The sequence below is a fragment of the Lutjanus erythropterus genome, chromosome 12 (assembly GCF_056507025.1).
Source record: "Lutjanus erythropterus isolate fLutEry1 chromosome 12, fLutEry1.hap2, whole genome shotgun sequence".
Classification (NCBI taxonomy): domain Eukaryota; kingdom Metazoa; phylum Chordata; class Actinopteri; order Lutjaniformes; family Lutjanidae; genus Lutjanus; species Lutjanus erythropterus.
The window spans coordinates 30,015,641-30,029,077 of NC_139328.1; the positions used below are offsets into that span (position 1 = coordinate 30,015,641).

The 13,437-nt window shown below is 40.5% G+C and overlaps 1 protein-coding gene across 2 annotated transcripts; it reads right to left on the bottom strand.

The window, feature by feature from the left end:
- Nucleotides 1-823: 823 nt before the first annotated feature.
- Nucleotides 824-12,822, bottom strand: slc7a8b (solute carrier family 7 member 8b). Of its 2 annotated transcripts, XM_084731867.1 has the most exons (12): nucleotides 12,596-12,728; nucleotides 11,624-11,755; nucleotides 9,518-9,722; nucleotides 7,802-7,953; nucleotides 6,462-6,587; nucleotides 5,081-5,234; nucleotides 3,617-3,740; nucleotides 3,241-3,344; nucleotides 2,628-2,724; nucleotides 2,150-2,299; nucleotides 1,558-1,735; nucleotides 824-1,309 (listed from the first exon to the last, which is right to left on the bottom strand). In XM_084731867.1, exons 2-12 carry the CDS (start codon nucleotides 11,688-11,690, stop codon nucleotides 1,182-1,184), a joined length of 1,485 nt encoding a protein of 494 aa, XP_084587993.1. In that variant the 5' UTR covers nucleotides 11,691-11,755; nucleotides 12,596-12,728; the 3' UTR covers nucleotides 824-1,181. The 2 variants fall into 2 exon arrangements, with proteins under 2 accessions (XP_084587993.1, XP_084587992.1); XM_084731866.1 differs by lacking the exon at nucleotides 11,624-11,755 and having other exon boundaries at nucleotides 12,596-12,822.
- Nucleotides 12,823-13,437: the final 615 nt, after the last annotated feature.

The following is a 13,437-nucleotide window of genomic DNA, read 5'->3' on the forward strand; positions in this document are numbered from 1 at the left end:
GTAAGATTACTTGTGTGGAGACATAATAAAAATGTTCAAATATAAATGAGGACTGTTTTCAATAGTTAATAGTAGCAGTTGTCATGGACAACATACTAGCATACCAAGCTCTTACATGTAGTCTTCTTTGTAAACTGTATTACTAGGCATTTATCCTGGCTTGCTATGACCCAAATGTCTAATTTTATCATTATAAGTACCATAACATCATTATGTGGGTACATACAAATATTCAGGCTTTTATTTTGAAAAAAAGGCCACCTAGTTTCCTCTTTTATTTCGAGTGATGTGACATCTTGACCCACCTAGGCTTGTCATAGCCGAACATGACTTCCGCAATTTGATCGCTTATTGTGCGTAGACTCCGCCCCTTCTACGTCAGGTGTTCCAACAGGTGGATGAAACATTGATGAGGAGGTGCAGCACACAGCACAATGGCACTGCGGTGTTTGCAGTACAGTACAGCACAGCAAGAAACATGGTGGAGACAACTGGGCATCATACAGTTATTTTGATGAAAGACATGTGCTAAAAATACCCAAAAATATCACACGATGATATCGGAAAAATAAGCACATGGTCACAATGTGCTCATTAAAGATTCATATTTGTTTTTCTGTCACGAGCTTTCATGATAAACTGATGAACTACAAAATGTGTAATAACCAGCCATCAACCAACTTGTCATTGTGTTTGTAACTGCTGATTTACATGCCCAACAAACAGACTCACATGCATGTATTCTCTGCCTTTCTTTTACGGAACATTTTCAATGTTATAAGTGTTATTCTAATGAGAATAAAAGAACAAACCTTTTTGAAAAAAAAAAACATTTTAGTGTTACAATCGTGAGGTGATAATATAACATACAGCCTGAACAATACATACAACTTGCATATTAAAATATTTCTCCACTGCCTCGCAGACTAACACACAACAGGACAATACAACAACATTTTAGGTTCTAAAGGTGAAAACAAATTCATAAGTTTAAAGTGACATTTCATCTCAAACACCTGTTCCCAGACTGTATACTGAAACAAGAGTAGTCAGAATTAAGGCCAGTCAAAAAAAACAGAGCAAGAAGGTCCAGTGTTGTAGAATAACAAGTGCATGTGTATGTTAACCTCTCAAAGCTTTTTTTTTGCCCTGAGAAAGAGTGTGAGGGATTGTTTGTTTGTTTATGTGCATGTTCCATCAGTTGATTGAGGGCTTCCTTCGTCTTCTTCATTCTTTTGAGGCTCAGGCTTCTCCTCCATGACTGGATAGACCACTAAACAGAGCTTTTGGCACAGATGAGTTATTTTACCTGGGCACAGTTGGAGATGGATGAGACCAGGGAAATTTGATTAGGATCAACGGTTCATACATAATTAATACACCCTGTATAATTTTTTTGCTTTGTTCTGGATCAAAGTGGGTTAACTTTCTGTGAATCCCATAACTTTACTTAGCAGAGATACGTTTACAAGTTTGCAGGCTTGTCAGAATTCAAATAAGACTTTCAACTTCCAAGTCTTGAGATCTTTTGTGAAAGACATCACAACGTGGCCTTACCGATAGTAATGTCACAGCACTGTGGCTTGTTTTCCCAGTAGACTCCCAGGAAATATACAGGGACACCTGTCATCATGATGGCTAGACCAATACCGCAGACCATGGGCTCAGAGTAGAGGGAGAAGACCAGCAGGAAGGCCCAGAACATCAGGTAGATTACTGGCCAGACCAGGCTCACCTGGAGGATGAGGGGACAATCAGGGTTTTAAAACCCCAAATATCCATTCCGTATATATCTGCATGCTGTCTTAAAATGCATAAAAATGTCCTCAAAGTACCAAAAAAGTCACATGTGGTCAATGGTCATTAAATGAGTATTAACATATTTTGGATGATCGGTCAGTGCAGAATCATCGTCATGCATGTTTCAAAAGAATTTGTAAAATTGGATTGTTTGTCATGAATAAAAAATTCTGCCAGAGGTAGAAGTTTGGCCAAAAGTGACTTCTGTAACCTTATATAAACAGCACAGCATCCAATAAAAATATATGTATGTATTGTGCAGTGCTCACTGAAAATACACCAGTGTCTGATAAGATTTTAAATTTCTTACATGTCTGATGCCTCATGAAGTTGGTGTGTCTGTCTTTACCTTGATGGGCCGATAAATGTCGGGCTCTGTGATGCGCAGCACAATCTGCCCGGCGACAGTGACACCATAGAAGAGGTAGTTGATGAAACCCACATAGTTTATGAGGGTGTAAATGTCACTGGTGCACAACATCAGCAGAGTGGAGATCAACTAAACGTGGTGAGAGAGGAGACCGTTATCAATTCAGCAACATTTGAGGACAAAGGCCACACAAAGACAAGATATTTAATATTCAAACTTATAAACCGTATTGTTTTTTTGTTAATATAACCTTATTTCTGAACACAAATGTGTATATTTACAAATTATCAGTAAGGTTAATCAGTTTGAACATTAAATATCTAGTGTTTGCACTGTATTCAATTTAATATAGGTCAAAATTTGCAGATCATTGCATTCTGTTTTAATTTATTTTTCACACAGTGGCCCAACTTTTTGGGGGACTGGGGTGTGCAGTTGTGTTTCTGTTAGGACTCACAGTAAACAGTAAGGCTGGGATTGGAGTGCAGCGACTGACGTGAATCATGGCCAGCAGCCGTGGGAGATGGCCTTCCCTCGCTCCGGCGAAAAACAGCCTGAGACACAGAACCAGAGTCGGTTAACTCCTGAGAGCAGAGCCAGCTGGTGCTTGCTCACCATGTGCACGGCTGAGAGAGCAGCTCAGGAAACACACAACACACAGGTGATTACGGAAACACCAGTGCAGAGGCAGACTGCAGAAGTGAAAATTGCAGGGTGAAAAATGGACCAAAACAGGAGTACAACTGGCTCAGTACTTTGGGAAATGTTATTTGTCAAGTGGCGTCATTTTGGCAGAATCAAATACCCAGGAGTACAATTTTCTACTCAAGCTCTTTCCCTACAATCTGAACCCCAACTGGAAATGAGCTTTTACACTGGTAGTGGATTTTATTCCTGTTGAGCTTCTCATTTTTACCCTGCTACCACAGTTGCTCCAGGTATCCCTACAGGTATAGGTACATGTACCAGCAACAGCAACGAGAGCGATGCAGTAAAAACCACGGCAACAACAGAAGCTGGAATAAGAAGAAAGGGAGGGCCAGGGGAGGGACAGAGGAGGACAAACTGACCGCGACGATGTGAAGAGGGAGCCATTGACCCCCCCGAAGGTGGACAGCGCCACAGAGATGGGCATGATCCATGACATTACTCCTAGCAATTTCTCTCCAAATGTCTGGGAGAAATATTAGGAGTCGAGAGATAGAAGAAGAGGAGGAGAAAACAAATATACAGTTCACACACATACTTAACAGCGACTAATCAAGACATTTCAAAATGGCGGCCGACAGACAGCGTTACAAGAATTACGGTACAATGACAAACATGCATCAGATCAATGCGGTTACTCTAAATGGCTGCGGAACAACACGACTACTGCATTTCAAGCTGATAAGGCTATAACCGCATGCATAACAATCAGATTTGAGTTATTGTGGGTTTTCTTACCACTGCAACAGCATTGGAGGCCAGCAGCTCCTGTGGGCTCATGGCTGTGACGTAGGCCACGTTGGCAAACACGTAAACGAAGGTGACCACGGGAATAGAGATGAAAATTGCACGCGGTAGATTCCTAGGAGGATGAAAGACAAGGTTGCGGCTCATGGTGCAAACTGAGCTTTGATGCTGCCATAGAAAAACATCACTAACCTTTGACTTCTCATATGGTGCAAGTTAGTTGTGGAGTTTCTCAGGAGTCCATTTATGCACTCCTCTTTGTTACTCATCTACATTAATCACTTGTTCACTGCATCATCATCTAAGCTTGTTACTTTTTAAAACAGATTAGAGCTGTAATGATTAATCTACTGTTAAAATAATCACCAACTATTTTGATAATTGATTAATCATTTTGCCTCGGTTTTAAAATAAAAAGTGTACAAATTCTCTGATTTCAGCTTCTTAAAGGTGAATATTTTCTGGTTCTTCACTTCTTTCTGGAAGTAAACTGAATATCATTGAGTGGCGGACAAAATAAGACATCTGAGGATGTCATCTTGAGCTTTGGGAAACAATGATCAATGTTTTTTACCATTTTCTGGACCAAACCACTAATCCAGAAAATAACTCCCAGATTAATCAATAATGAAAATTGTAGTTGCAGCCCTAAAACAGACGAAAACTATCTTGTTTCTTTTACACAAACACTCATATTTCTGAGACAAAGACTGAATAAACTCTGACTGTTAATGGAAAAAAAAAAAAGATTTGGTTGACCTGAAGTTGAGTTGAGACAATAATACAATACTGTTTGGGCTTCCACTTATTCCACAAACCTTATAAGGATCCTTTGTGTAGAACAAAAATTCACCAGAACGCATTTACTGGCACCTAACTAATCTCTTGAAATTCGATACAACAGTTCTGCCATAACTTCTACCTTTATGGAGCTCATTTTACTTACTAGTTTTTGGTGGCATTATCAGAAATGTGTCAGTTCAGTTAAAGTTTTATTACTGAGGTTGTACTGTGCTGGACTGCATTATATTAAAGTGCTGATACCCTGTTATATGAGGGGGTCAAAATGTAAGAAACACCTCTGAATGTGAAGTAGTCCAGTATAACATCACCACTAACTACGACCTCAATGCTAAAACATATAATTGAATTAACACCTCTATGGAGGAGTATTTTCAATATGCATTTTTTTTTAGCAATTGCATACGAGCAGCAATTTACATGCATGTATCAAATGTTTATTTTTGGCAAATTACTGCTTTTTAACACTGTATGTACTAATGCGTTTCATCCTTTCATCATTGATAAAATCTCAAGGTCTCATTCCATTTCTTGTTGAGATGTATTCATGCCCATGTATTTAAGTCCATGTGAGGTTTTTTTTTTTTTTAAATCTCACAAGCACAATCCTGTTTTTAATCCTTTGATGCATTATGTTATTTTTTGTTATGTTACCTGTATGGGTCAACCAACTCCTCCGTGACGTAGTTGAGAAAGTTCCAGCCTCCGTAGGCGAAGGAGCCTTGTAGGAAGGACAGAGCTATCAGACCTATATCATAGTCTCGGAAGGTCTCAAAGGCGTGAACTGGCTCCAACCAGTGATAGTAACCTGTGAGCCAAAAAACAAATCAGAGTCTGAACTTGATGTAAAATGCTTTCCACAACCCCTGCTGAACAGCAGAGGGCGCCACACATGACACTTTTACAGGACATTTCAAAGGTCTTTCTGTTATGATTACTCCATGTTATACAAATGTTCACTGTCACACTACAGTGTGTTCAATGGTTATGAAAGAGAGGTCTGGCACTATGTTTTTTAGGTTTTTACCTAATCAGCATTAAGGCTGCCTTATAAAGTATTTAATCTGCAGACATCTTATTGATGGTGACTGCAATTAAACAGGTTTAAGTAGATTTTAAGCAGTTTTAGCCCACTAAATATTTGGGCTGTGTATCGGCAAGAATCTGGCAATATGATATGTATCACGACACAGGGGTTATGAATTAACATACTGTCATGTATGGGAACACTGTAAGTGAGGTGATATATTGCTTTTTTTTTTTTTAAATCTAATTTTAGGATAACTGTCATAGTATAAAGAACACCCGACCACACACATAAGTTTGAGTTAAAAAAAAGTTTTTAGGCAATCAAAACAGTGAAGCTTGATAAAAACAGTTATTTAGCAATTGTGGGTTTAAACATAACACAAAATTAGTCACTGCCACAAATCTTTGCATCAAAATACAATGATATAGTTTTGAGAATCAATACAGTGTCACAAAACTCAATAAAGTGATGCTTGATATTTTCTTACACCCCCTCTAAATATTCTCAAATATTCTCATAGATGACCAGAAATAATCAACACCACATCACATTATTGTCTGGATAAAAGAAACCTATTAATTAGCCTGGATCTCCAGCTTTTATGTCACACACACTGGGATTCGGGGGTCACATGAACGAGTCTGTTCGCTGGACCTGACAGTGTGTGTGTTTGTGGATTATGTGTGGGATGAAGAGTTATGAGGGATTGCAATCCCTTTTCATGTTGGAATCACAAATCCCATAAGAGGCACAAGGGGACTATATGATGACAGTAGCAAAGGTGTACAAGCAGTTTTCCCCTGTTTGAAACAATGATTTCTGAACTGGAGGGTGAGGAAAATGGAGGGGTGATGAGATGAAGAAGAAATAAGAGAAAACCTACATATTTATTGTTCACTAAGAACCACTGTCCTAAGAGAGAGTTGTGGGAAAGTAAAAGACTAAAACCATAAACCGAGTGAAAGAGGCTGAGACACAGGAAACAACGGAAGGAACAAATATTACCTTTACATATCTGGACGACACCCATGACTATGATGAGGCCTAAGGCCAGAAGCTTGCCAGCGGTGAAGACATCTTGGACACACGTGGCCCAGCGCACACTGTGGCAGTTCACCCAAGTCAGCAACACTGAAGGACAGTAAAAGAAACGTTACAACAATCTCTTTTCTATCTATGGGCTGTATGAGGGATATACTGAAATAGAAAACATTCATACAAATATTACGGTGTGACCTAGAAATGTGAAAATCTGAGGTGTCAAGGTGTCAGAATTTGTTTTATTTTCACTGACAGCTTTTCTGCATTGTGCTTTATATTTTCATGTTATCTGTAGAGCCCTGGTTTGTTTAACATATGTATCATTCAACAAACAACCTAATAAAAATAAATGCATATAAGAAAAACAGTCACTAAAGACAAACATTTAAACAACATTGAAAAAGCAGCAGAATTCCTGAGCCAGACAGCTTATTGATGCAGCACTTTTAAGCTTTTGGGAATGACTTGTCCTCAGGACCAGCAGAGGCAAACAAGGACATGTCACACAGAATAGAAAAGCTTGTCTTCTTGTTGAAATAGGGGGACATGTCAAACCAGTGTCCAGAGAACTTAGATCTGAAGTTCAGCAGGCTTGTAAATATTGAATCAACTAAAATGTGCATCAAAGCCTAAGTCTATGACTCAGCACCTTTTCCTCTAAATATCACCAATGCCGATTCTTCGTACGTTTGCTCTGGATGTCAAATCCCCCCCCCAAAAAAGAGACGTCTCTGAAGCAAACAGTTGTGGCTAAAGTCTGTCTGTCTGTCTGCAGTCCAGACAGATTTAGTTTTTTTTCTTTTTTGTCCAAAAGTCTCTCTTTTTGGTCAAAAAGTGTTTGATAGTAAAGAATACTGACTCCCGGACTATATTTTCAGCTAAATGCTAACTTAATCTTAGTTAAGGCTGTTAGTATGCTAACTAAGAAACATAAGAGAATCACCAATCACCATAATCCTCTAGAAAACATGAATGTCTGCAAAATTTCATCTTAATCCATCACACAGTTTCAGCCTGGACAAGTGGTGGATTAAGACACATCACATCATGGCTCAAGCCCCTACAATGCCCATAATGCAACTCTACATGTTAGACCTTCGCTTTTTTTTTAAGCAAACTTGTCATCAAGCTCAAGTTCAGATTACTCTTTGATGAGGACGCTTTAAGAAAATGAGCTTTAAATTCACCACGCCTGAAGCAATTCTTCAAAGTGGGCTTTACTGTGCTACTTCATTATCTTTATCTGTTAACGCCCCAACCTCAATCGAAAGCCTTTTAATCTTCAGTTTAATTGTATGACTCACGCAGGCAGACAGCAGCCAGCAGGCGTAGCCCGTTCTCTGGGGGGAGGCAGGAGGGGAAGAGAGGCTGCAGGACATAGTTTGCGAAGGTGAGCGCAACCACAGCCTGGTTAGTCGGGTAGATAACCAACACTGCGATCCACAGGCGCAGAAAGCTGGGGCACAACACAGACAGGAGGTTAATGAGATGTGGCAATACACATTTGTGTTGTGTGTGTGGTGTGCATGCACACAAGTGTAAGAATACAAGTCCTCGTTACAGCAAACTGTAATGGAAGACAAAGGATATTAAGCTTATTAGCTAAGTGCATTATAGTAATTCACTGGAGCATTGTTGTTAAAGACAAGAGAAATGAGTGGAACTGGGTCATAGACACTGTGGGATGCTGGGAATACAAAATTACATTAGGAGAGGCTTTAATTATATAGTGAGCATGACCATGGCGGAGGACGGGTGGGGGTTTACTATAAATTCTAATTAATTACAAAAGGCTACAACCTTGCTACGCAATTTGTTTAGACTGCTTTCATGCATCACGTGACATAACACTACATTGGATAGGAATGCATCTGTTTAATACAGAAAATCATTTCAACACTGTTAACTTTGTGGAGATTATGTGATTTTAGCATCTTTCAAAACAACTGTGACTCTGAGGTTTGCGTTTATAGAAAAACGTGACAATCCCAGATAACACTGGTCTGGACACACTAGGATGCGATTGCACCAAATCACATTCAGAGGCGGTCTGAGGCACATGTGACCACATTCAGCAGTGTGTACACAACATGTCCTGGGCCACACTGAGGGACTGCCTACTTAACTGAAATCCTCTAAGTACATCATTTGGGTCACTGTAATGCAAATTACATGTTTGGACTGTCCTATCTGCAGCGGACGTTTGTGAACACACTAGTAACCGCAATATCCCCAGACTCCCTTACAAAGAAATTGCGTAATTTTGAGAGTAGTTGAGTTAGGATAAACTTTATGAAATGCTGTCTACAACCAATTCTTAATTTGGGCTTTCTAGTAAATTCTAGTTTGTTTGTTTTTTGCATACAGAGCGGGGAAGTGAACCAGTTACTGCGAAATGGTAATTATTCATGCCTTCTTGTAAATTCAGCATTAAATGCTACATACTGTATCCTTGTTTTGAAAAAAATAAAAATAAAAGCTCTGTGTTGCTGTGGAGGGCAGACAAGAGAGACATTCTTATGCGCTGGGACACACACTTATCCGACTGTCAGAAAGTAAACTCAATAGTTAAGTTTGAAAATCCCAGTGCACCACAGAGTCTCTTCTGCCAGGCTGCTGATAGCACAGATAAGGAGTCAGTGCTAAGAGTTTAGTGTGATGCTGAACTAAAAAAAAGAAAAAAAAGAACAAATAGTCAGGTCCTCATACTGAACAGCTAAATGGACAGTAATGGACATTCAATGGACATAACAGCCCCAGTGTTTATTTGCATATATAGTGGAAAAGTGTTTGAGACCCAGTCACAAGTGGACACTTGAGACACATCTGGATATGCGTTTTAATGCATGATATGAAATGATGTACACTGAGCTGTCAACTTGTGATTGGATCATCCAGGATGCATGTTAGTGTTTCAAGTATGGACATCCAGTATGAATCACCAAGATCAGATTTTTAAATCCTACACACAGAGGCTTTAATCCGAGTCTGATAATTACACAAACATCACTTGTTCTCACCCAGCCAGTCCTCCAAAGATGTCCTTGACATAGGAGTAGTCTCCCCCTGACTTGGGGATGGTCACCCCCAGTTCTGCATAGCAGAGAGCACCGATGGCTGTGATAACTCCAGTGAGGACCCACACAATGATGGCCACACCCACTGAGCTGGCATTCTCCAGGACCCCCTTAGGACTCACAAAAATGCCTGATCCAATGATGTTGCCTGAGTGAGTTAAAAAAACAGACAGAGGGCAGATTGAGAAACGGATCACAAACAGGGTCAGATGATCTGACATAAATGTAACATTTTAAAGATGTATTAAAAAAAATGGTGTGACTGCTATTAAATAAGCTACCAGTCTTCTGTATAGAGACGCCTCACATGGCAGATATTATGCTCATCAACAATGGGAGAAAAACAGGATGAAAACAAGCCAAAGCCACTATTGCAGGCTATAAAGGGCAAGACACAATTTCCTGTCCCATGATGCCCCATTTCCTGAAGTACTCAGACTGGACTTTGTGTGGCTTTGTGGCTCAGCCCATGTGGGAAAAACTGGGGACTTTTGTGAGATTAATCTTGCTTCTCCTTTGAGAAGTCCAGACAGATTTCCAGCAGGCAGCCGAGTCGCATTTTAGTTTTGACACCTGACAAATCATTGAAAGTAGTACAAAGCTATTATACAGTCAGTGGTAGCAACAGAGACGATTATGGTGTAGCTAATATTTCCTTCTGTAGCATTTTTTTTGTTTGCCTTTGATTTAGCGGAGGTTTGCCCCGTCTTTTTTAATTACACTGAGGAGATGGCATGTCTTGTGACACTTTAGGCAAATACAGAGTATTTCTTTGTGGAAAACATCCACTATAAAGCTTTCAGTAGCTGGAAAAAGATGAGTACAAGAATGTAGTTCACCAACAACACTACTTACTCTAACATTTGCTTCTCGAGGTAGTTTGAATGAAATGACACCCTTTTAGGTACAATAACAGCAACAGTTGTCACTTGGCAGTTGAATGGGCTGATAAACTTGTGACTGAAAGAAATTATGCAACAGTGTGTAAGAGAACCTACAATGGCTGCAAAAGGCTGTATCTAGAGCCAGTGTTTGCTTTGTCCATTCTGGGCTACTGTAAAAACATGGCAGTGCAACATGGCTGCCTCCATTGAAGAGGACCTGCTTTGTTCATTAAAGTTTGTTTAGTTATTTTGTACTTTTGTGTATCAATATTGATTTGATTAACTGTGAACACATTTAAGCATTGTTCTTTAGACCACCACCACTGTTTCACAGAACAGGGCCACCAGATCACAGTGGATTTGGGCTCTGTTGGCTCAAATGGGGCCCAGTTTTCAACAGGTAGTGGCTCCACACAGGTCCCAAAACTGACTTGTTTGCTGGAACACAGTGCTTGATGGTTTATGAGTTTTCCATTATAATCCAGACATCATACTAGAGCCAACACAGAACATGAGGGAACGGCTGCTTCTTGCCAATGGTGCAGCACCTATGCTAAAACCACGCTTTTACATAGTGATGGATACTGCAGTCTCAACAGTGGTGGACACCCATTAGTGGGATTGCTTTTTATCGACTTTTCCAACCCCAGCATGTGTGGCAGGCAGGCAGGCAGGGACTGAGCAGGTTTTCATGCAGTTCCAACAGCTCCCTGGAAACATGAAAGTAATGATCAAAGACTACATGCAAGATGTATGATGTGCACTGAGGATGCCCCGCAATTATGACAGAGAGTGTGAGGGAGAGATTTCAGTGAGTAAAGCTTAAGAGTGCAATGCAAATGGCTGTGCTTATGACTGGCAAATATTACTTTTCAATTATTACTTAAAAAACTTGGACTTCATTACCACAGCAACGTGCCAGATACATGTAATGAATTCCATGTGAAACTATATTTATGATTTTTGTTGTTTTGATTATTGTTGCCATTGATGTAAGCAACATATCATATAATGCATTGTATAACAACCTGCTGGCAAGGGCCTCTGAAGTTTAAAGGATGCAGTGGTTGTGTGATTTTGAATTCAGCCTTACACCATATTTAAAAAGCATTTTTCATGTGGATGTCCAGTCAGTGTAGATGGTACATGTAGTTGCTATATTTACCTAGAAACCTGCGTTCTCCTGCTTGCAGAGCCGTGCTGGCAGTGCTGACATGTACCAGGGTTGCCATGTGTCACGACCTTAGCCTAGGTTTAGGTGGTAACACCCTGGCAACATGTCCACAGATAGAGGTTGCTGTGTATACCAATGATTTAATGAAACACAAAAGAAAGAAGTGTTAATAAACAACTTCACTACTGTTGATGAGCAGAGAAGCCATCTTGGATTTTGAGGTTGAGTTGGTGAGGTTTCTCTGACTTTCAGAGCTGGAAATCTGACTTCAGTGGCGCTCAAAATTTCCAACTTCCAAGTCAAAACTGAACACACCACTCAGCTACTGGATCCTCTCCACTTCAGTTAACTCATAGCTCATGTTAACACATAATGGTGAGGTCCGGGAAAACAGTTTTCCTAACTGGAAAGGAAAGCGTATACGCTGCTTTCACCACTTGAATTTGGCAGGGCATCCAGCTGCCAGCTGCGGTGCACCACAGGTGTATCCTGGCATGGAAATTGTAAAGACCCAGTATTTTGTTTGTCCAGAACATATGTTAGGTGACACAAATATTCATCACACACTCACTGGCTACCCAGAGGCAGAAACTAGAAATCTAAATATAGCCTGAAACAGCCTGTAGTTGTACACCCCAGCTACATCACTGTAGGCAGACAGAACATCTGATTTTGCAGCAAGAGAGCTCAGCTTTCTGTCAATATAGCAATTCAGAATTTATTGCTTCAGTTGACTACATTTCCCATCAACAATGACTGGAAAAGTGCTGAATTTCCCCTCTAAGCCCAACAAATAATCATAAGAATAAAAGCATGACAGTATGAGACCGTGCTAATACATAAATTAGGTCAATTAATTGTTATATGAAATGACTCTTTATGCAGATGCTGATGTTAGCATCACCGCCAAAGGGTAATGTGCTTTATTTTCATTTACCAGTACAGCTCATGAGTCAAACTTACCGATAATAATGCCACAGGCACTGACTAAGCCGATCTGTTTTTTCAGAGCCACTCCGGAGCTTTCTCCTGCATCTTTCCCCTCACCAGGCCGGGAGTCTGGAGGCCCACACTGACTGCCCCCTCCGCTGCTGCTCCGCTTCCTCGGACCCTCCGTCATCCTGAAGCCCTGTTCAGTGTGTCCCCCCCTCCTCTGTGGTCCAGGTGACTGGGGCAGCTCTTCCCTGCTAGCCCTGCAAAACAGAAAATAATGTATAGCAGGTAGATTTGTTTCCACACGTTTGCTGAGTAATTTTCCCACTACTTTTCCTTCAGCCCATCAGATGTGAAAAAAAAATGCCGATGGCGGTGGTTTCCATCTTGGCTGGAGAGGAGCTAAAATTAGAAACCACATCCCAGCATTAATAATTCACAAAGCAACACGGTGAACAACCTAGACGGCCACTGTGTCTGAAAGGTTTTCAAGTGACCACAGACAGACTGAAATAATTTGAGTTTGTTAAGAAAAAATTTACTTAAATGAACTGGTAAATGTTGAGATATTAAAGTTAAAAGGCACCGCCGCTTTAACGTGCCTCGCGGCAGCACCACCCAAGTTTTTTTTCCGTGTTTGACCACCAAGACTAAAGGACTTTACAATTAACACATCAGCAACGAGGTCATGCTCTTTGTGTCGCTGTTAAAAACTCAAACAAGCCACTCATGAAGCGTCCACTTACCTTTTCAGCAGCTGCGGTGACCTGAAAACCCGCTGAAAGCTCCGCGTTATGTGACGGACTTCATGTTCGCCTGTGTGTCTGTCGGCTGGCCGTGATGATGAGCGGGATAACAAAAGACCTCCAGCT